This window comes from Phasianus colchicus, chromosome 3 (genome assembly GCF_987193195.1).
Source record: "Phasianus colchicus chromosome 3, bPhaCol1.hap1.1, whole genome shotgun sequence".
Lineage (NCBI taxonomy): Eukaryota > Metazoa > Chordata > Aves > Galliformes > Phasianidae > Phasianus > Phasianus colchicus.
In genome coordinates this window covers 2,685,238-2,705,361 of record NC_143438.1, presented here as the reverse complement: position 1 = coordinate 2,705,361, position 20,124 = coordinate 2,685,238, and the positions used below count along the sequence as shown (strand labels likewise).

Here is a 20,124-nt window from a genome sequence, read left to right as displayed (position 1 = left end):
AAGTTGCCTATGGCCCCATCCAACCTGGCCTTAAATGACTGCAGTGATGAGCCATCTGCAGTTTCTCTGGTCAACCTATTCCAGAGTCTCACCACCGTCTGAGTAAAGCATTTCTTTCTAATATAATTTAAACCTCTCCTAGTTTAAAACCATTTCCCTTTATCCTTTCAGTATCAGTCTGTGTAGCAAATTGGCCTCCCTCTTTTTTTATACGAGCTCCCTTTAAGTACTTAAGGCTGCAGGGAGGTCTTTCTGGAGCCTTCTCCAGACTGAATAAGATCAGATCCATCAGCTTTTCTTTGTAGAAGATCACTGCTGTGCTCCAGCGTGTCCAGAGGAGGGACTCTTGAAACTCTTAGAATGGTTCAATAGTGCAAGCTCTTAGAATAGCAAACAGACCTCCAAAGACCAAGTCCCATTTCTTGTCTGGTTCAGGGCTAACTTTAGGTTCAAGTGACCAGTCACAGATATGGGATGTGAACCACTTCACTAGGGAAATCTGCTACTATGTTTTATTGATATGTTTTCTTGATAAAGAAGTTTTTCCTTATGTCCAGTTTGAGCCTCCACCTTGGAGTGGATTTATGCCGTTCCTTTGCGCCCTGTCTTTGGTTACTGGGGAGCAGAGATGGGCACCTCCTTCTCTGCCTTCCCTCCTCAGAAAGTTGCAGAGAGCAATGAAATTGCATCTCAGCCTCCTTTTCTCTAGCCTAGAGAGCCCAAGTGTCCTCAGCCTTCTCTTCACAAGACACTTTCCAGTGGTTTTTTTTTTTTTTTTTACAGCTTTGTTGTTCTTCTCTGGTGACACTTCAAACACCTTAATATCCTCTTTGTATCATGGAGCCCAGAACTGCACACACGGTGTTCAAGGTTAGGCTGCAGCAATGCTAAATACAGTGTGAGAGCCGCTGCCTTTAACCACCTGGCAGTGCTGTGTTGAGTATACTCCAAAATATGGGTTGCTCTCTTGGCTGCCATAGCATATCACTGGATCATTCTCAGTCTACTGTCACCAGCACCCCACATTGCTTTACACTCAAGCTGCTCAGCGAAGTCTGTTTATGGACTGAGAATGAATAAATGGGCAGAGATGGATCTTCTAATGTCTGTGGTACAGCAAGGGTGCAGGAGGAGAGCGGGTTGGGCTGGCTTACACTGTGTGTTGTCTCCCTTTGTCAAAGTAATCTGAAGTCAAATGAGTCTTTTCTAGCTTGGACACTTGTCTTTCTTTTGTAGTGAAATACCTTGAAGAAATGTAGTATAAACACAGTGCTAAAAAAATATTGTTATCTTTGCTGTCTCTCTTAAGCTAACTAATAGTAGTAAATGGCAGTGATAATAAGTAGCTATTTGTGTGTGTTCTGATTTTGTTTTTGCTATGTCCACCACTACAGAAATAATTTCAAAATGTGGGTGAGACAGAAATGCCTTATTTCAATCAGTGTAAAAATCTTTTTTGGGTTTTTCTATTTTTTTCCCCAGCTTTTCCATACTCTTATAGTATGCTATAGATGCTGCAAAATCGATGTATTCACTGGTGTTACTACTTGAGTGTACTTAAATGAACCTACTATCATACACATCTAATGCCATTTGGTACAGTTTTACAGGGGAAATAACTTGATATACCCATTCTGCTAATACATTGCTACAAACTCCCCATATATTTCCAATAATGGTAACAATCATTATACTAGCCTGTGATTTAAAGCTGCTATTGTGAGTAGAAGAGTGCATGAAGAGAATAACTGGTAATTATAAAATTGGTTAGTAAGTTAGTTAGTGGAGGCAGAAAAGAGAATAGTGTTTGGCCATCAGCTGGAAGTGAATAGTAAAAAAAAAAAAAAATCTTTGCTTTATATAATTGCTTGCTGAGCTGAGAGGGCTTTATAGGCCGTGTGAAATTTGACAGTAGGATCTGACATAGGGGAAGTTTATGGGGCCTTATTTTTGTTTTTCTCCCATCTTGAGTAATTACATAAATTATTAGAAGTTTTGGAGGTAGAGGAATAATATGCAAACAGATCTTGCCTTTCTTCCTTATGAAGTAATATCTGGAATTTACAGCTTCATTTATGAAATCTTTTTGTTTTGGAAATTGTATTTCCACATAAGCGTCATTTGCTGCCTGGGTGACTTCAGATGAAACTAGTTTTGTAGAAGTTGTGAATAGCCAGTTCAAAGTCTTTTATTTCTCTGGGATAGAGTAAAAGTATGTATTTCTCTTGAAGATTGCTTGAGATGTTTGATTTTGTGCTATTACATTTAAGAAACAAAATGTTAACCATCATTATCTGTGAGAGTCTGCGTGGTGGAAATGTGCTGGGAGTTGTAGAAATGTTGGTTTGTTCTGTTCTTCATCGGTATTTTGTGTGCTGTTACTGATATCTAGTATAGTGATTAGAAATTAGATAGTGAATGCCTCTTCCAGGGGTGTAATAATTAATAATCCAATGTTAAGATTTCGTTGAGGAGGACTTGCTGTACCTATTTTGCAAAAAAATACCATAGCAAATTCTGTACCTTCAGTGTTTTAGTTGCTGTTGGCTTAATTGAAATCTGGAGGGGGTCTTTTGTTTAAATTCTTTCTCTTTTCTTAAAATATCAAGTGTCTCAGAAGTGTTACCTACAGCTTTGAAAGATCTGCTGTGAAATTTTTCTGATGATCATGGGCGTGTTGTTACATAATGAGAATGCTCAGTGATAAGAGGTGTTTGAAATTCATCATAGCTGAGAACGACTGTAAAAATGTTGAAACAGTTTGCTCTGTTACGATGATGTAAGTATGAGTAAACTTCTGTCTTCATTGTACTTCGTATGCCATAGAGAGCAGAAAATGGCCAAAAATACTCTATTTCCTTGTGTGGTAAGCAAAGAGAGTTTCTGTTTTGAAAAAGACATCTCATAATGGTAGCAGTTGTTACCAGCTGTAATTACAGTCCACTCTGTGGGCAAAATCTCAGTTTGTAATTTGTGGTTCTGCACTGTTTTCTTTCAGTTTTTGCCCCAAGTGATTACAAGCAATTTAGATTCCAGCCTTGAGCTTTGTGAAAAAAGGAGTAATTGCTTGTTCCCTCCCATGGTGGTTTTCTTGTGTTTTTTTTTTTTTCCTTTTGTTGGCATCTGAGTGAAGAGCTGAAGAAACTGTACCAGATGATAACAAAGAAACCATGGGTCCTGTAGTTCTCACAGTATGTTACATAGAGTTCATATGTAAACAGTTGTAGTACTCAATCTCCTAGGGGAACTGCTTAGCTGAATTGCTTGGAGAACTGGTAGTGAGATGGTAAGAAACAAAAAGTCCATATATATATATATATATATAATTTTTTTAATTGAGTTGCTTAGACTGTGTTGCAGAATATCTTTCAAACATCTAAGAGTAAAATTAATTTAATTGATCAGCTAAGTAGTTGTCTGTTTCATATGAGACAAACATCAAATAATGTCGACACTAAACATCAGTACCTGAACAGTGAGTTCTTTTTGACAGCTGTCTTGTAGAATTCCAGAACAAGTGTTTGGAAGGTTGGAAGGAAGTGGGAAGGTTGGAGGTGAGGAGCGGTGGGTCTGTCTAGATATAGAATAAAGTTTCTGGGAAGTTCATCTGTGAATCTCTTAAAAAATGTAAATAGTGTAAAACTGTCCTTTTTGGAGAGAACTGGAGACATGTCTTTCAAATTTTAACTAGAAGTAGAATACTGGAGGGAAAAGAGTAGATAAAATCTAAAAGGCACAGATACACGTATGTGTATCGAAAGGCGACCAAAGTCATTTACCTGGACTTGAGCAAGGCCTTTGACATGGTCTCCCACCAGATCTTATCTCCAGATAGGAGGGATGTGGATTTGATGGGTGGACCACTTGATGGATAAGAAACTGGTTGAAAGGCCGCAGACAGAGGCTGGTCATCAATGGCTCCATGTCCAGGTGGAGGCCAGTAACGAGCGGTGTCCCCCAGGGGTCTGTCTTGGGACCGGTGCTCTTTAACATCTTTATCAATGACATCGGTGGCAGAATCGAGTGCACCCTCAGCAAGTTTGCTGATGACAACAAGTTGTGGGGTGTGGTTGACACACCAGAAGGATGGGATGCCATCCAGAGGATCCTAGATAGGCTTGAGCAGTGGGCCCAGGAGAACCTCATGAGGTTCTGCAAATCCAAATGCAAGATCTTGCACCTGGATTGAGGCACCCCCCATTACCAGTACAAACTGGGGGATGAAAGGATTGAGTGCAGTCCTGCCAAAAAAGACCTGTGGGTGCTGGTGGATGGCAAGCTGGACATGAGCCAGCAATGTGCTCTCATAGCCTGGAAAGCCAACCATATCCTGGGCTGCATCAGATGATGTGTGACTGGCAGGTTGAGGGAGATGATCTTGTACCTCTACTCGGTGCTGGTGGGGCCTCACTGCATCCAGATGTGGAGTCCTCAGTGCAGGAGAGATGTAGATCTGTTGGAGCACATCCACTGAAGGGCTACAAAAGTGTTCCATGGAATGGAACACCTCTCCTATGAGGAAAGGCTGAGAGAGCTAGGGCTGCTCAACTTGGAGAAGAGAAGGCTCTGAGGTGGCCTTTTGGTCTCTAAAGGGGAGCTACAGGAAAGAAGGGAACAGATTCTTCAGCAGTAGAACAAGGGAAAACTGGCTACAAGCTCAGGGAGAGTAGATTTATGTTAGATGTAAAGAAGAAGTTTCTTACAGGAAGGGTGGTGAGGCACTGGAGCAGGTTACCGAATGTTGTTGTTGGTGCTCTGTTCCCGGAGACTTTCAAGGTGAAGCTGGGTAATGCCCTGGGCAACCTGGTCTAGTTGTGGTGTCCCTGTTCATTGCATTGGAGTTGGACTAGATGGCCTTCAGAGGTCCCTTCCAACTCTAAGGCTTCTGTGATTCTATGGAAAAAAACACCTGGCAGATTTTAAGTTTTTTCTTTTGCCGTGTGAATGCCAATTTGATGTAAATTATGATAACAGCCTTCAATTTAATATGATGTAGCATGATGTAAATCCGAACAAATTTAGAAATGGGGAGGTATAATGGAATTTGATTTTTGTGGTTAGTGATTGAAATGTCTAATGCAACACAGTAACTGCAATTCAGACTTATTTGTCCAGTATTTTGTCTAGTACTTCTACTGACAAGGGATCTTCTGCTGTTTCCCTCGTTAAGTTCTGCAAATTGATACACTTCAATGGCTTGCTCGGAGTTGATTCCTGCCATTTATGCTCAAAGGGCTCCTCTGAAGGTCGAGGTGGGCCCTTGTTGAAACAGCACGTGGAAGTAGCTGAGGTCTGTGACACATCATTTTTAAGATGCTTCTTGTGCCTGCACAACGGCTTCAACGCGGCCATTTTTAGAGATGACAAATGTTTTGTCTAGGACCATATTGCTTAAAGCCACAAAGAAGTCCCAGGTAACCTCACTGCATCGTGCAATGAATCTTTCCCTTAACACGTATGAACAAAACCTCAGCTGTATGGTCATCTGGCCTGCATGTATGCTGAGAGACAGCTTCCTGCTTTTGGACGCTTTTGCTTCTGAAAATTGGTGCAGTTGAAATATTGAATGCAAGCTCACTTGTACTGAAGCTTAGAATAGTAATTTTATAATAAAAGTATTTATAGTAAATACTGTGATATTGTGCTGGTGGTGAGTCGCTAGTGGGGTTCTGCTGGCCTCAGTTTGATCCGTATGGTCTGGGTGCAGGACTGCAGTGGCTACGAAGTAAGTTTGCAGATCCTACTGAATAGGAGTAGCTGTTAACTCTGGAGGGGAGGAAGGCCTTGCATGGACAAATTAGAGGTCATATGAAATCTAACAGAAACCAGTGCTGGAGTGGTGCAGTTCTGCAGCTGCATACAGACAGGGTGTTGAGAGACTGGAGAGCAGCTTTGCAGAAAGGTGTCTGGGGGTTCTGATGTTCATAAGGAAATACACTTGTTTGTAAAAACATGACTGATACGTTTAAAGGCAGGATTTGTTTTGTCCTATCATTACTGCCATTACAAGTTCCTTTTTTTGCGCTTTCCTAGCACATTTCATGAAAAATGGCCTTATTTTATGCAATTTCTTTGATTTACTGAATACTACTTAATGAAAGGAAGGAACCAGAGAAATTATCTTTCAGTTCCACAATTAATGCTATTTTCCAGAAGTCTGCCAATGAGACTGAAGATTGTTATGCCCTTCTGGAGGACGTATGGACTCTGTTTCAGACTTCCAGTAGCCTTCTGTTACTTAAAGCCATAATAATAATTAGCCATATAGAAGCCTTAGCTTATATGGCATTTTTTTTGCTTTTCTGTCCTCATTAGAGACTTCACTGTTATTTTTTAATATAATATTTCAGGTACTGTGGCATACTGCGGGGGGGGGGAAAAAAGTAACTTCAATATATTTTCTTATGCAAGGAGAAAAAAAGCAAAATTGATTTTAAACTTAGTAAACTGTCAAAACCAAACTTGCCTGTTTGCTCTTGGTGCTTTTCACTTAGTAAGGAAACTAAACTCTGCTGCAGCAAGGCAAGTTATATTGGTTACCATGATAACTGAGCACATTACTTAGCTAATTTTTAACCAGCATAAGGTGAGCCAGTGCAACTTTTCATATGGGTGAGACCTCAGGCCAGAATGTTCATACTGTGGAGATTGTTCTCCATTTCTTTGTAGAAGATCGTCATAGGGAAATCTGATGTTAAGATATAAAATGTCTTGCATGAGAAGTTTCTTATGACTTGTTACTTCCCTTGTTTAAGAGTGTGAGACAGGGAGTACCAGAGACATGCTGCTGTTATATTTAAAAGTATGACTGAAAAACTGAGAAGATCTGACATTATTTCCCTTTCTTCCAGCCTCGGGACACAGCATCGAAGTCTCATACTTTCAAAAACAAATCCTTTAAGAAATCCAAAATTTGTGGATTTTGCAAGCAAGCAATTGATAGCCAAGGCATTTCATGCAGAGGTGAGTAATGTGTGCTCTGTTTAATTTCTTGCAATTAGAAGGAAATAAAATTCATATTAATATCAAAATCTGTAGGAATCAGTGACTCCAGGCTTCCTTCTGGTCTGAATATAAATGTTACCTCACTTTACTTCCTTCCTTTACACAGTACTGTGCCTTGTTTTTGTTTGTTTTTTGTTTTGTTTTAGTGTGGGGGAGGAGCTGCTATAGGCAGTTGGACTTGTATAATGATGTGTTTTTATTACTGTGCTACATTAGGATGGGTTCCAGACTAAGCCAGTGCCTCTTAGGAACGTGCGAGTAATGTGTGCTCAGTGGCTGACAGATGGATTTCAGCCTCAGACTGAGGAAGTGACACTGATTCACTGAGCCGTGAAGGCTTTTCTGTGGATTACTTTGCTAAAATTCTCAAAAACAGTCATTTGTTTCATTTTTCTATCTGCTTTATGGTCTCAGTCTAATGCTTAGTCTTCATGCCTAATCACTCACTGTAATGATGAAGAGATACGCATTCTGGAAGCACGGACTGGAGACTTAACTCATTCTGGCATTGTTCTCTGCTTGTTACTGCTTTTCTTCCTCACTCTTCCACCTTTCTATGTAGGACTGAACAGCCTTGCCTCTTCTCCATAGGATACTTGTGGAAAGACCTTAGGCAGAAGTTAAATCTGGAGAAAACTGATTTCTGAAAGCTGTTGAAATAAAGGGGCTTTGATCCAGTGTACTGGTTTAGTCTGGTTAATGTTCAACTCTTGTAACTACGTGATAGACTGCTTTACTAACTACTTTCTGCATGCGTGGTTTACCTCCTAGTAAGAGAATGTTTTGTCTTTTCATCTGACGCATAGTTGGAAAAACATATCTTTTTGCTTAGTGATATTAGAACTGTCTACAAATTTGAGATGGAACTCTTGCCACATGCCATCCCTCCCACACTCTTCCAGCACCTTATGATCCCTCTGAGGGATAGAGAGGGTGGTAAAATATTTGAATGTGGAAGGAATGTGCTATTTACCTTCTACAAGTGTTGCTGAATTCATGGATGAACAGTGTGGATGAACCTTGCTTGGTCAGCGTTACAGTTATGCATACATATAACTGCGTATGATGTCTTCAAAACACTTATTCCCTCTTTCTGGAGGTTAGTCCTAAAGTTCTAAGGATTTAGTTGTTTTTAACTTAGTAGAAATTCGTAATATTTTGGGAAAGAAGCCTGCTGTCATGGTTCTGGCCTAGCAGAGGAACCCACACACACGGGAGAGGGTGTAGGGAAAGGTAAGGAGATGGGTGTGTAAAAAAACCAAAACAAACAAACAAAAAAACAGCAGCTATGAGCCAAGGGAGAAAACTATTTTATTTAATATAATAGAGGAATGTGAGATAACACAATATAATCCACTATAATTAGAGTTGAAGCTAATCAAACAGATAAAATGGGAGAGAGTTTGTCCAAAAACCAAAGGCATTACTCCAATGGGGAAGGTGACACAGCTAGGGAGTGCACACTGCAGAGAAGAGTAGAAGGAAAAGGGCAGTCTTATGACTCCCAACCACTTTTATCTTTCCCTTAAATGAAAAATAGAACAGTGATGTCTTCTGGAAGCTGTAGTTCTTCTGTTCTGGGACAAGTACCCATAACTATTGACAATCCATGGGACTGCAGCATTAACTCTTCAACTCCCAGTGTACTACATGATGTTATGATGTGGGATACCAACAATAAAATCATAAAGCCATGATGCCTGCTTAGTAGAATTCTGTCAAGACCCTCTTGGTGAGGTTTATTGTTAGAAACAGTGTGCTGGTGTTCCTGAAGAGAAAGGCCTCTGGAAGTGGGAACAGAGTAAGTTTTTGCCAGGTTGCTGTGGATTTGAGTCCTTATAGCCCAGAGCTGGATGACTGTAATTAAGAAACTAAGAAACTATGTGTCAGTGGTTTATGGGCTGGTTTGGCCCAGTTCTGTTACTAGAGGAGGACCACAAAGATGATCGGAGGGCTGGAGCACATCCCCTGTGAAGACAGGCTGAGGAAGCTGGGCTTGTTCAGCCTGGAGAAGACTGCAGGCTTCCAATACCTAAAGGGAGCCTACAAACAGGAGGGGAATCAACTCTTTGTAAAGGGTAGATAACTGCAGGACAAGGGGAAATGGTTTTTAAGTTGAGGGAGGGAAGATTTAGATTGGATGTAAGGGGAAATTATTTACAGAGAGAGTGTTGAGGTGCTGGAACAGCTGCCCAGAGAGGCTGTGGATGCCCCATCTCTGGAGGTGTTCAAGGCCAGGTTGGATGGGGCCCTGGGCAGCCTGATCTAGTATGAAATGGGGAGGTTGGTGGCTCTGCATGTGATGGGGGATTGGAGATTCATGATCCTTGAGGTTCCTTCCAACCCAGGCCATTCTGTGATAATGGGGCAGGGGGACCCACTGACCCACACCCTGAAAAAGAGGGAAGGGGAAGGAAGGAAGGAAGAGATGAGCCTAAAAACAAAACAGCAAGAATGATCTGAGGAGGAAAGCTAATTTACTAAAAAAGATATCGGAATACAAGCTAACACAATATAATACAATACAGTTGAAATTAAGGCTAATAAAAAAATGAGAGAGGAGCCTTCAGTTTTTGGGCACTTACTCTAATGTTGAAGGCATGATGGGCAGGGAGCACACATACTACAGAGATGAGCAGAAAGGGAAAAGGAGTGCCTTGTGACCTGCAAACAGCTTTATTTTTACCTCTGAATGGAAAATGGAAGAGGGCAGTGAACAGCCTCTGGGATATGCAGTTCTTCTCTTCTGAGACATGTAGATCTTGAACTATTGTCAGTTCACAGAACTGGAGCATCAACTCTAACTCCCAGTACACTACATGATGATATGATGTGGAATACCGATAACAAAAATAATAAAACCATGGCACTATGTTAGTGTATTTACCTGCCAGTTCTGCTCTGCTGGACCTCATTCATACCAACATCAGGAAGCACTTTTGTTGTTACTGTTCTTGTAGAGATGATGTAGCACTGGCACAGGTTGTCAGGAGTGATTGTGGAATCTGTCTCCCTGGAGATATTTGATGTGGTCCTGTGCTGCCTGTTCTCTGTAACCCTGCTTGAGATTTAAAAATAAGCAAAATTCTACAAGCATGTCTACTGAGATCCTTTGAAAACATTCCCTGAATGGGTGGATTGATGACTGTAACAATTCTACATTAAGGTTTCTCTGGGATAACTTTTTACAGGTTTTATAGGTGCAATATACAGAGGAAACCCTTGATAGTATGTAGTGTTTCATCCTTTCTATCCTTCTCATAGAATCATTCATAGAAAGTCTTGGGTCGAAAAGGACATCAAAGATCATCTAGTTTCAACTCTTCTGCTGTGGGCAGGGTTGCCAACCACTAGACTAGGCCTTTTTTTTTTCCCTCTGTTTCTGTTTGTCTCTTTTTTTTCTGTTGCAAACATGCAGCAGACTTATCCTTATTTAGTGTTGGTAGATTTTAGTTACCTGGTTCTTAATTGTGAGCAATGAAAAATTAAAGGAGCTGCACAGAGTTGGAGCTATGACTACTAGTAGATTCAGTTTCGTAGGAATCCATTTTTATTTTAACTTACAACGTGGCCTTTGTAAAGCAGAGTTTTGGAAAAGATAGAACTGAAGTTGTCTGTTCCTTTGCCAGCTCTGAAGTGCTTGAAATGAAACCGTGTGCAGTTAATTTAAATATGAAGAAAAATAAACTAACTGTTCCAGAGCCAAATCCCAATTCTTCTGCTTCTGGTAAATTCTCCCTGGTGTTGTATATAAGTGAGCAAGTTGACACAGGGAGGAAGAAAGGAAGAAGAAAAGCCTGTAGTTAAGAACAACTGGAGTTCCTTTGTGTATTAATGAGAAAGCCTTGCTTTTTAGTAATTTGTCCTGAGAAAATGATAACTGTATTGAATACAAGTTCCTGCCAGAACTTAGAATATTTTATTGGCTAAAATAAAGTTATGTGGAAAGAAATGAGGGAAAGGGAAAGGTTCTAGGTTGGTCAGTTCGTAGCATTTTGTTTGTCTAGCAATTATCTGTTTGTTGCAAGAAGGTGGCTGTAATTCAATATTGTAACAGCTAAATGAGCTTTATTAGCGTGTAGCAGCTGTCATTCTTGGAGGTGTTTAGCTCAGTCTTGCAAAATGTGTCCTTTGCTAGTGTCCAGTTCTAAAAATTTTGTGAAAAATGAAAAAAATGAATGATTAACTGTCAGGTGTGCTTGAATGAATATGTCAGCGTATTGTTAGGTACTTTATCTCACCTCAGAAAACCATACTTGGTAACAATGATTTCATATTCCACGAGCTCTACAAAAACAGCAGTAAAAATGGAAGATTTGAAAAGGAGTGAGCTGCTCATTTCCTCCCTGCCTGGGAAGCATAGTTAGGACTAAACTGTTTGATGCAGCTGTTCATTATTGGGAATTATTATCTAGTAGTTGGTCTCTGGTACCTGCACGTGCTTCATTAAACTGAGGACCGTATGATTACCTGTGTCTCCTCAATAGTACCTCAAACTTGAAGGCTTTTGAGCTAGAGTTGTTAATTTCTCTGCATTACAGCTCAGCTTAGTGCAGTGCTGAGCAGATGAACAACCTGGTTGTGTATATTTGCATAATTGCCCAGAAGTCTGCAATGTTACAAAAGTTTCTTGATTCTTTTTAAACCATTTAACCTAGATTATGAATATTTTATATTTTACTTCATTTGCAAGCAAGCTGTTGTAACTATGCAACTTATGTATTTTCCATGTGAATTTCATTTTTTTAATCTTTATTGTATTACTGTTATATTTGATCAATGCAGAAACATTTTTTATTTCTATTTGATTTTCCTCTGCTTTTTTGAATTATAGCTTGTCCCAGCTCTGTTATGTTGAAACCCAGTGTTAGTGTAGAGCAAGATTTGAGAGGTTTTTAGATACTGTGAATCTTCCCAGCCCTCTCCTGGGAAATTACAAAGTTGGTTACATGTTTGGGGGAACAGGAGTAGTTGTCAATAATGCAGTAGTATTTTATAGCTTAAGCCACTGATAAGTGAAATAATGATGAATTGAAACACTTGTCACACTTCTGTTTGATGAATTACCCCTCCTGTTCAGCTAATGATTAAATTAACGTTTAAATGCTGGCATTGAGACCTCACATGCAATACAAACGTTCCTTAATCCAGACTTTGAACTAAAGGTAATATTACTTTAGATGATCTTGAGTATCTTTTTATTAACCTAACCTAGCCATGAACACACTGGTTCAGGGAATATATTTTGAGGTGGCCCCAGTAGGACTGATTGTAGAATTTTAGTTCCTAAACAAGTGGCACATAAGCATCACTGCTGAAACACAGCACTCTGGGGAGCTGAGAGAGTCTGTATGGCTTAGTTTCAGCTGGAATGTAATTGGTTTTTGTGTGAATGTCTGGCATGATGGTGTGTTTAGGTTCTAGGAGAAAAATAATGTTGATAACACACTGATTTTTCTAGTTGCAGCTAAGAAATGTGTAGAATCCTAGAATGGCCTGGGTTGAAAAGGACCACAATGCTCATCTAGTTTCAACCCCCCTGCTATGTGCAGGATCACCAACCAGCAGACTAGGCTGCCCAGAGCCACATCCAGCCTGGCCTTGAATGCCTGCAGGGATGGGGCATCCACAGCCTCCTTGGGCAACCTGTGAACAGTGCCTCACCACCCTCTGTATATGGAGACAAAGGACCAAGGAGCTGGGAGGGAGCATAATTAGGACAGCTGACTTAACATGACCAAAGGGATAATCCATACCATATGATATCAAGCAGAAGGAGCTTTGAAGAGGATGAGAGTTCATCTCTCTCTTTCTCTCTCTCTCTGCTGCTGCTGGGGGCTAGCTAGATAATAGTTGTGGGGTAGTAAGCAATTGCTTGTGCATCACTTGTTAATGTATTCATATATATGTATAAACAATTATTATCCTTTTCTCTATCTTGTCAACCCACAAATTTTACTTACGTTTTCTTTTTTTTCCCCTGATTCTCTCCACCATCCCACTGGGAAGGGGAAAGGGGGGAGGAGTGAGCAAAAAACTGTCATGTTTAGCCACCTGCTGGCTTAAATCACAGCATTTTAAAATTGGCATGCTGTTGCTCTGACACTAAGAAGTGTGTGGGCATTTGACAGAACTTTAAATATATTAATTTAAGGTGAGTTCCTACTCCCTTAGCAAATTAAATAGGAAAAAAAAAAAAACAACTAAGGGGAAACGTAGTATAAGGCTTAATGATTGCAGTGACCAAGCTGCATCACGGACCACATTTGGGAATATAGCATATAGTGAAAGCATGAGTTACATAACTGAAGAAAGCTTCCATAAAGTAAGCTGGGCTAGAGACATAACTGCATTTCAATACATTGAGAATCTGAGCCCTGTAGATAGCTGGTAGGGGAGTTGTTAGCTGATTTTTATGCACTCCCTGTTTCTTTTTGTCATTTTTAAAATTAAAAGCAATCCAAACACTTGAAGTAGATGCCAACAACTTAAGTATCATGCTTATGATCTTTGTAGCTGATGATGGTTTCTTTCCTTGAAGATCTTTGGGACTCTCTTACTATGCAAGAGATTAAGAATTGCTTGAATCAAAGCATGAACACACACAGTCTTATCTGTATAATGAACAGTTTTTCAGGAAGGTTGTTCTTCTTAATCTGAAAGTCATCCATTTTAAACCAGTGTTAGTCTGATCCTTTCTATTAGTGTAAGTCCTTAATTCACGATGAGCGTGCAACCTTCCTAGACCTCACAGTACTGCTTGTACTGTTGTTAGCTGCAAGAAAAAAAAAAAACTAGGCAGTCTAGCTTTTTTCTTTTTTTTTCTTCCCCCTTTGTTTCATGTGGGCTACTGGCAACAATGAGCCATGGTCTTGTTGAAATGTATTTCTGGATGAAGTATTGCAACATTGGATCTTCTTTTTAAGTCAGATGAAGGAGGTCTAAAACCAGCCTTTAGTTCCAGACTGGATTAAGTTTTAATCATTTTGTACTCAATTTGCCATGTATAGCTTAAAAAACATGACTAAATAGTTGTCGTGTGAGTATTTAATTAAAAAAAAGTAAACCTTTTCACAGTACTAACATTCTGCCATTGTAACAGCATAAATGGAAATGAAACAGAACCAGCATCAAGAAAACAAACAGAACTCCCCAGAAATAAAGAAAGAAATCCTGCAACACCCTGGAGTTTGCAGGAGGCAGTTAGAATGACAAACATATTATGCAGCAAAAGCAGTAGGAAACAAAATGGTTAAAGTGTTCCTGGAAACTAGGAAGAATGTGGGAGTAAAGGAGAACAGTCAAACTATTGCAGTAACTGTGCCAAGCTACTTTTCTCTTAATAAAGATTTTCCATTGCTTTTGTCTGTGAGTGGAATGTTTCATCTGCAAGAGTTCATTTACAACCCTGTTTACTGTGTAGTCGTGTCAAGTAAAAAAATCTTTTAAAAATTCTGTGCTTACAGTCTATCATGAAGTGCTAGGACTTTCAGATGAGGAGGCAGTTGTTCCCTGAGTATTTAAAACAAAAATGACAGCAGAAGACGCACAAAAACCTGATCCACTACAAGATAATGTAGGGCATAAGAAGTAGACGAGCATTTCTTGCTACTGTACTGTGTGGCTTATTAGTCTAGCGACATCTTTAGCATGTGACTCTCAAAAACAGAAGTGTTTCATTTTGCAATTAAAGCCCATTATTTCCAGCTATAGGACTCTTTCCTCCTTCAGTGTGCAACCTTATTTTTTTTTTATGATGCAGTTAATCATTTCTTTGTGTTAATTTTTCACTCTGTTTTCAAATAGCTGCAGAGCTAGTACAAATAGGTCAGCAGAACAGTTTGCTTACTGAAGTTCTCTCTAATAATCTGGTTAATGTTGTTAAAACCTTATTAGACACATGTTTTTATGTGTTGCACAGCGCTCTCTGTCATGTGAAACATTTTAGTTGCAGATGTCTTTCTGTACTTGGGCTCTGTCAGGAGAAGAGCTGATCACAGTGGCCTCACTATGCGTTTGTCAGAACATCCTGATTTGGTTTCTTACTTAGCATGTTTTCTTCCACGCCAAACACAGACCTGGGATTTTCTGGAATATACTTGCTGCATCGAGGAGATGCTACTCAGCAGAGATATTATTGAACTACTGACTGAAATGTCTAGGCTTTACTATTTCTGCTGTACTTTGACACAGGACTTCCAGTGGTGTTGAGAAAAGACTGAAATTGGGAATGGTAAAAACTGCATGTCAGTGTATAAATCATAGAATGGCTTGGGTTGCAAGGACCTCAGGGATCGTCTAGTTTCACCTCCCTCCAAGCTGCTGGCAGGGTTGCAGCCTGTAGATCAGGCTGCCCAGGGCCCCATTCAACTTGGCCTTGAATGCCTCCAGGGACTGGGCATCCAGTTCCAGGACCTCAACTCTGTCTTACTATAAAAACACTTAACCTGACATCTCATCTGAATTTTTACTCTTTCAGTTTAAAATCATTCCCCCTTATTTCCCTTTGTCCTATTGCTATCTACCAATTTAAAAAGTTGATTTCCCTCCTGCTTATAAGCTTCCTTTAAGTACTGGAAGGTTGCTATCAAGTCTCCCCCAGGCCTTCTGTTGTACAGGCTGAACAAGTCCAGGTACCTCAGCCAGTCTTTGTGCCTGGACCCTTAAGGTTATCTTGGTACGGCTGCTCTTGAGGAGTGCTTCTCCCAGTCTGTATGTGGATCAGGGCAATCCCAGATACAAGTGCAGTGCTTTGCACTTGGCTTTGTTGACCCTCATTTGGTTCATATGGGACCACTTTTCAAGTCTGTCCGGGTTCTTCTGTATGGCATCTCTTCTTTCTGTTTTGTCAGCTGTACCACTCAGTTTGGTGTCATCATCGTTGCTGAGTGATTCTGCTGTCTGTGTCATTGGTAAAGATGTTAGGGAGTACTAGTCCTAAGATGGACCCCTGTGGGGCACCACTCTTGAGTGGCCTCTGCTTGGACATAGGTACACCAACTGTCTGACTGCAGCCTTGCCGCCATTTTCTTATCCACTGAATAGTCTAGCCTTCAAAATCACATCTCTCCAATACAGAGATAAGGATGTAGTGTGGGACCGTGTCAAAAACCTTGCAGAAATCCATGCTGATGACATCAGTTGCCCTTCCTTTGTCCACCAGTTCCATTACTCCATCAGAGAAGGCTGCCAGATTGGTCAGGCTGTGCTGCCTGTCTTGGGTTACCTTCTAGTTTTGCGTGTGCCTTAACATCTCTTCCAGGAGCATCTGTTTTATCATATTCACAGGCACAGGTGTGAGGCTCACTGGCCTGTACTTCCCCAGGTCTTCCTTTTCCAGTCATTGGGGACTTTGCCTGATAGCTACGACTTTTCAAATATGATGAAGAGTGGTTTGGCAACCACATCAGGCAGCTCCTTCAGAACTCTGTAGTGAGTGTTTTTTGGCATCACAGACTTGTAGCCATTTAGCCTCATGAGGTGATCTCTGACTTGCTCTGCTCTTAGACCGGGAGGGATTTTTCTCCTTTGAGCATGGCCTTTTAAGTTCAAGGACACAAGAGGTATGGAAAGCCTGACTGGAACTGAAGATAGAGGCAAAGAACTCAAGCTTTCCCCATGTCTGAAGCAGCTGGTTCTCCCTCCACTCCCTCAGAGGGGATACTTTCTCCTTTCCTTTTCTGACCAACATACCTGTAGAATCCCTTTTTGTTATTTTTCACACCTCTTACTGAGTTCACTTTTATCTGCACCTTTGCTTTCCTGATCTCTGCCCATCTGGACAGTGTCCCAGGCCACACGTCCCCACTTCCACTGCTTACAGTTTTTCTCTTCAGTCAGTTTGACCAGCAGGTACTTACTCAGCTGTGCTAGTTTTCTGTCTCTCCTGCTTGTTATCCTGTACAGGGAGAGCTCTTGTGCTCTCAGAGAGGTATCTCTGAAGTGCTGCCAGATCTGTACTGTTCCTTTGTCCTTAAAGATAATTTTCAGGGGGATCTCACCCAATAATTCTTTAAATAGCCCAGAGTTTGCTCTCTTGAAGTTCGTAGTCCTGACTCTGCTCTTTGCCAGGCCCACGTTCCTTGAGATCACAAACTTGACCAGGACCTGGTCACTGCAGCTCAGACTGCCTCTGATCTTGATCTCTTTAATGATCTCCTCCACATTGGTGAGCACCATGCCTGGTAATGCTTCACCTCTGGTTGCTTTGTCCAGTACCTAAATAAGGAATACATTCTCAACAGACTTCAGGAGTCTTCTGGATTGCTTGCAGCTTTCCATGTCCTTTTCCAAGCACCTGGGATAGTTAAAATTGTCCCATGAAGATGAGACCCTCCAAGTGTGACGCCTCTTGAAGCTGAAGCAAGATGGCTTTGTCAACAGGCACCCCTTGATCAGGCAGCCTGTAGGAGACCCTGACTACCAGACATCCTTCACTGATCTTGTTCCTGATTTTAACTCACAAGCTCTCAACCTGTTTTTGACTTTTTCAGGAGCAGCTCTTTGCAGTTGTATCCTAGCATAGAAGGCAGCTCCCTCCCTCACCCTTCCTATCTTCCCTATTCCTTCTAAAAAGCTTGTAGCCCACAGTTGTTGTACTCATGTTATGTGAATCATTCCACCATATCTCTGTGTTAGTAATTAGGTCATAATTCTGCTATCACTTGTGACTCTTCTGCTTATTTCACAGGCTGTGTGCATTGGTGTAGAGCCGTTTCAGCCAGGCTAATGACAACATTATACCTTTTTATGTGGTTGTATTAGCTTCTACTTAGTTGTGAATAATCAAGGACTCACTGCTGTCGAAAGTAGCTGTAATAGCATGTTACTATATTGGAAAAGCTGAATTGCAAAAGTGAAGGGAAAGAAAGCCTTCTTCAAGTACCAGGGCCTGTGGTCCAGTATCCTATTATATTACTTGTCTCTTGGAAGGTAAAAAAAACCCGTGAATGTCAAGAGCTGCGTAGTATGTTTTGAGGGCAGATGTACATTCTTAGTGTTCAGTAAGGCATCAAACAGAATCGTCTCTTAACTGCTTGCTTTGGATTACAGAATCATACAATGGCTAGGATTGGAAGGGAATTTTAAAATCATTTAGTTCCAAACCTGCAGGCATGGTTACCAGCCACTAGATGTCTGGGGTTGCTGCGATCCAATTGCAGCAGTTTGCATTTGGCCTTGTTAAATCCTGTTTGGCCTGTGTAGGCCCAGTTTCCAGGCTTGTCCAGATCCCTCTGGATGACTTCCTTCTATTTTGTCAAGTGCACCACTCAGCTTGGTGTCATCAGCAAACCTGCTGAGGGTAGTCTCGATCCCACTGTGTATGTCACTGATAGTGATGCTGAGGGGCACGCATCCAAAGGCAGACTTCTGGGGGACATGACTCATGAAGTGTCAATCTGCCTGAGGGTAGGAAGGCTTTACAGAGGAGTCTGGATAGGCTAGATCAATGCGCTGAATCCAGTTGTTTGAGCTTTAAGAAGACTGAGTTGCTGAGTCCTGCATGTCAGTTATGGGAATTCTGTGCACCACTACAGGCTTCAGGCAGAGTGACTGGCAAACTGTGTGGAAGAAAAGGATCTGGGGATAGTAGTTGACAGTCAGCTGAACGTGAGCCAGCAGTGTGCCAGATGGCCAAGAAGGCCAGTGGCATCCTGTCTTGTATACAGAAATAGTGTAGTCAGTAGGACTAGGGAGGTGATCATCCCCCTCTGCTTAATGCTTGTGAGGTCACACCTTGAGTTCTATGTTCAGTTTTCGGCCCCTTAATACCAGAAGGGCATTGAGGTCCTGGAGCATGTTCAGAGAAGGGCAACAAAGCTGGTAAAGAGTCTGAAACACGAGTCTTACAAGGAGAGGCCGAGGGAACTGGGATTGTTTCCTCAGAGAAGGGGAGACTCAGGGAAGACCTTATTATCACTTCAATGGAGGTTGTTGCAAGATGGGGCTTGGGCTCTTTTTCCAAATGCAGGCTGGATATTAGGAGAAGTTTATTTTCAGAAAGAGTAGGTATTGGAACAGGCTCCCCAGGGAGGTAGTAGAGCCACCATCCCTGGTGATTTTCAAGAAAAGGGTAGATGTCACACTGAACAACATGGTCATAGGTATGTATTGATAGTTAATCCAGATGATCTTGGTGGTCTTTCCAACCTTAATGGTTCTATGATCGGTCTCTATCTGGATGTAGAAAAGTTGACCACAACCCTCTGGCTGTGACCATCTAACCAATTCTTTATCCACTGAGTAAATAATATTGCTTTGAAATCCTATCCTTCTCTCTCCAATTTAGAGATAACAGCTGACGTACTGGAAAGTAATTCATCCTCTGTGGAAGTCTTATCTTTGAGGTAATTCATTTCTCTGGAAGTAACATAAATATTTAGGTTGAGTCACCGTGGGCTGAGGGGGTGCTGCCATCCATGCAGAATAGATAGTTGTGCATTAGCTGTTGTAAGATGAATTCTGAGAAAAACCAAGAATATTGATTCTTCTCTGTCGGCAAGTCTTTAATTAGTTTGTGTTGAAGGCTTCTTTCACTGTTCATGATGTTAACAGCTACAGGGTATAAAACCATATGAACTTTATTGTAAAAAGATGACAGCAGTGGTTCATTGTACTGTTTTCTGTGCTTAGGTTGTTGGAGAGTTTTGATTCTCAAAGCATAGCCTTTAGTCATTGACTTTTTCTCTGTATGCCTGCATGCTTCCTCTTCACCTGGTTTATGGTGTTTTCTTAATTCCTCACTTTCTTGTAATTACAATAGTTTGTTTTCATATATATTTTTTTTTCCATTCTAGAGAAAGCAGAAGAGTGTAGGAAATAGGACAGCCATCAGAAAACAGAAAGAAAATGTAGTTTGAAAGTACTCGTAACTTCTATCTGTAGTTGAAAAAACATTCTTAAGGATTGTTCTCATGATTCTACAACACTAGCAATAAAGATGTTGGTAGGAATTATCATCTAGAGGTTGATAATTAGCTGCTGGTTAGTGATACAAGGTATGCTTTCTTCCCATTGGATGTTAATTCCCAAGCAATGTTATATGTTAACAGCCTTCTAAATTTTACTTGGTTTTAAGCAAGCAGTTGTATGTTTATTAAGAATGTAACGTCCACTTTT

The 20,124-nt window shown here is 40.9% G+C and overlaps 1 protein-coding gene across 10 annotated transcripts in view; it reads left to right on the top strand.

Moving 5' to 3' along the window:
• TNS3 (tensin 3) overlaps positions 1-20,124 on the top strand; it is a 212,186-nt gene that overhangs the window by 51,252 nt on the left and 140,810 nt on the right. For 5 of the 10 annotated variants that reach the window (XM_090136801.1, XM_031592014.2, XM_031592016.2 and 2 more), the window contains one exon: positions 6,852-6,963. In XM_090136801.1, the coding sequence (XP_089992927.1) occupies positions 6,852-6,963 (112 nt within the window). Of the gene's footprint in view, positions 1-3,532; positions 3,555-4,282; positions 5,415-6,851; positions 6,964-19,293; positions 19,353-20,124 lie in introns of those variants that run through there. The other 5 variants (XM_090136808.1, XM_090136807.1, XM_090136803.1 and 2 more) reach the window with 3 other exon arrangements.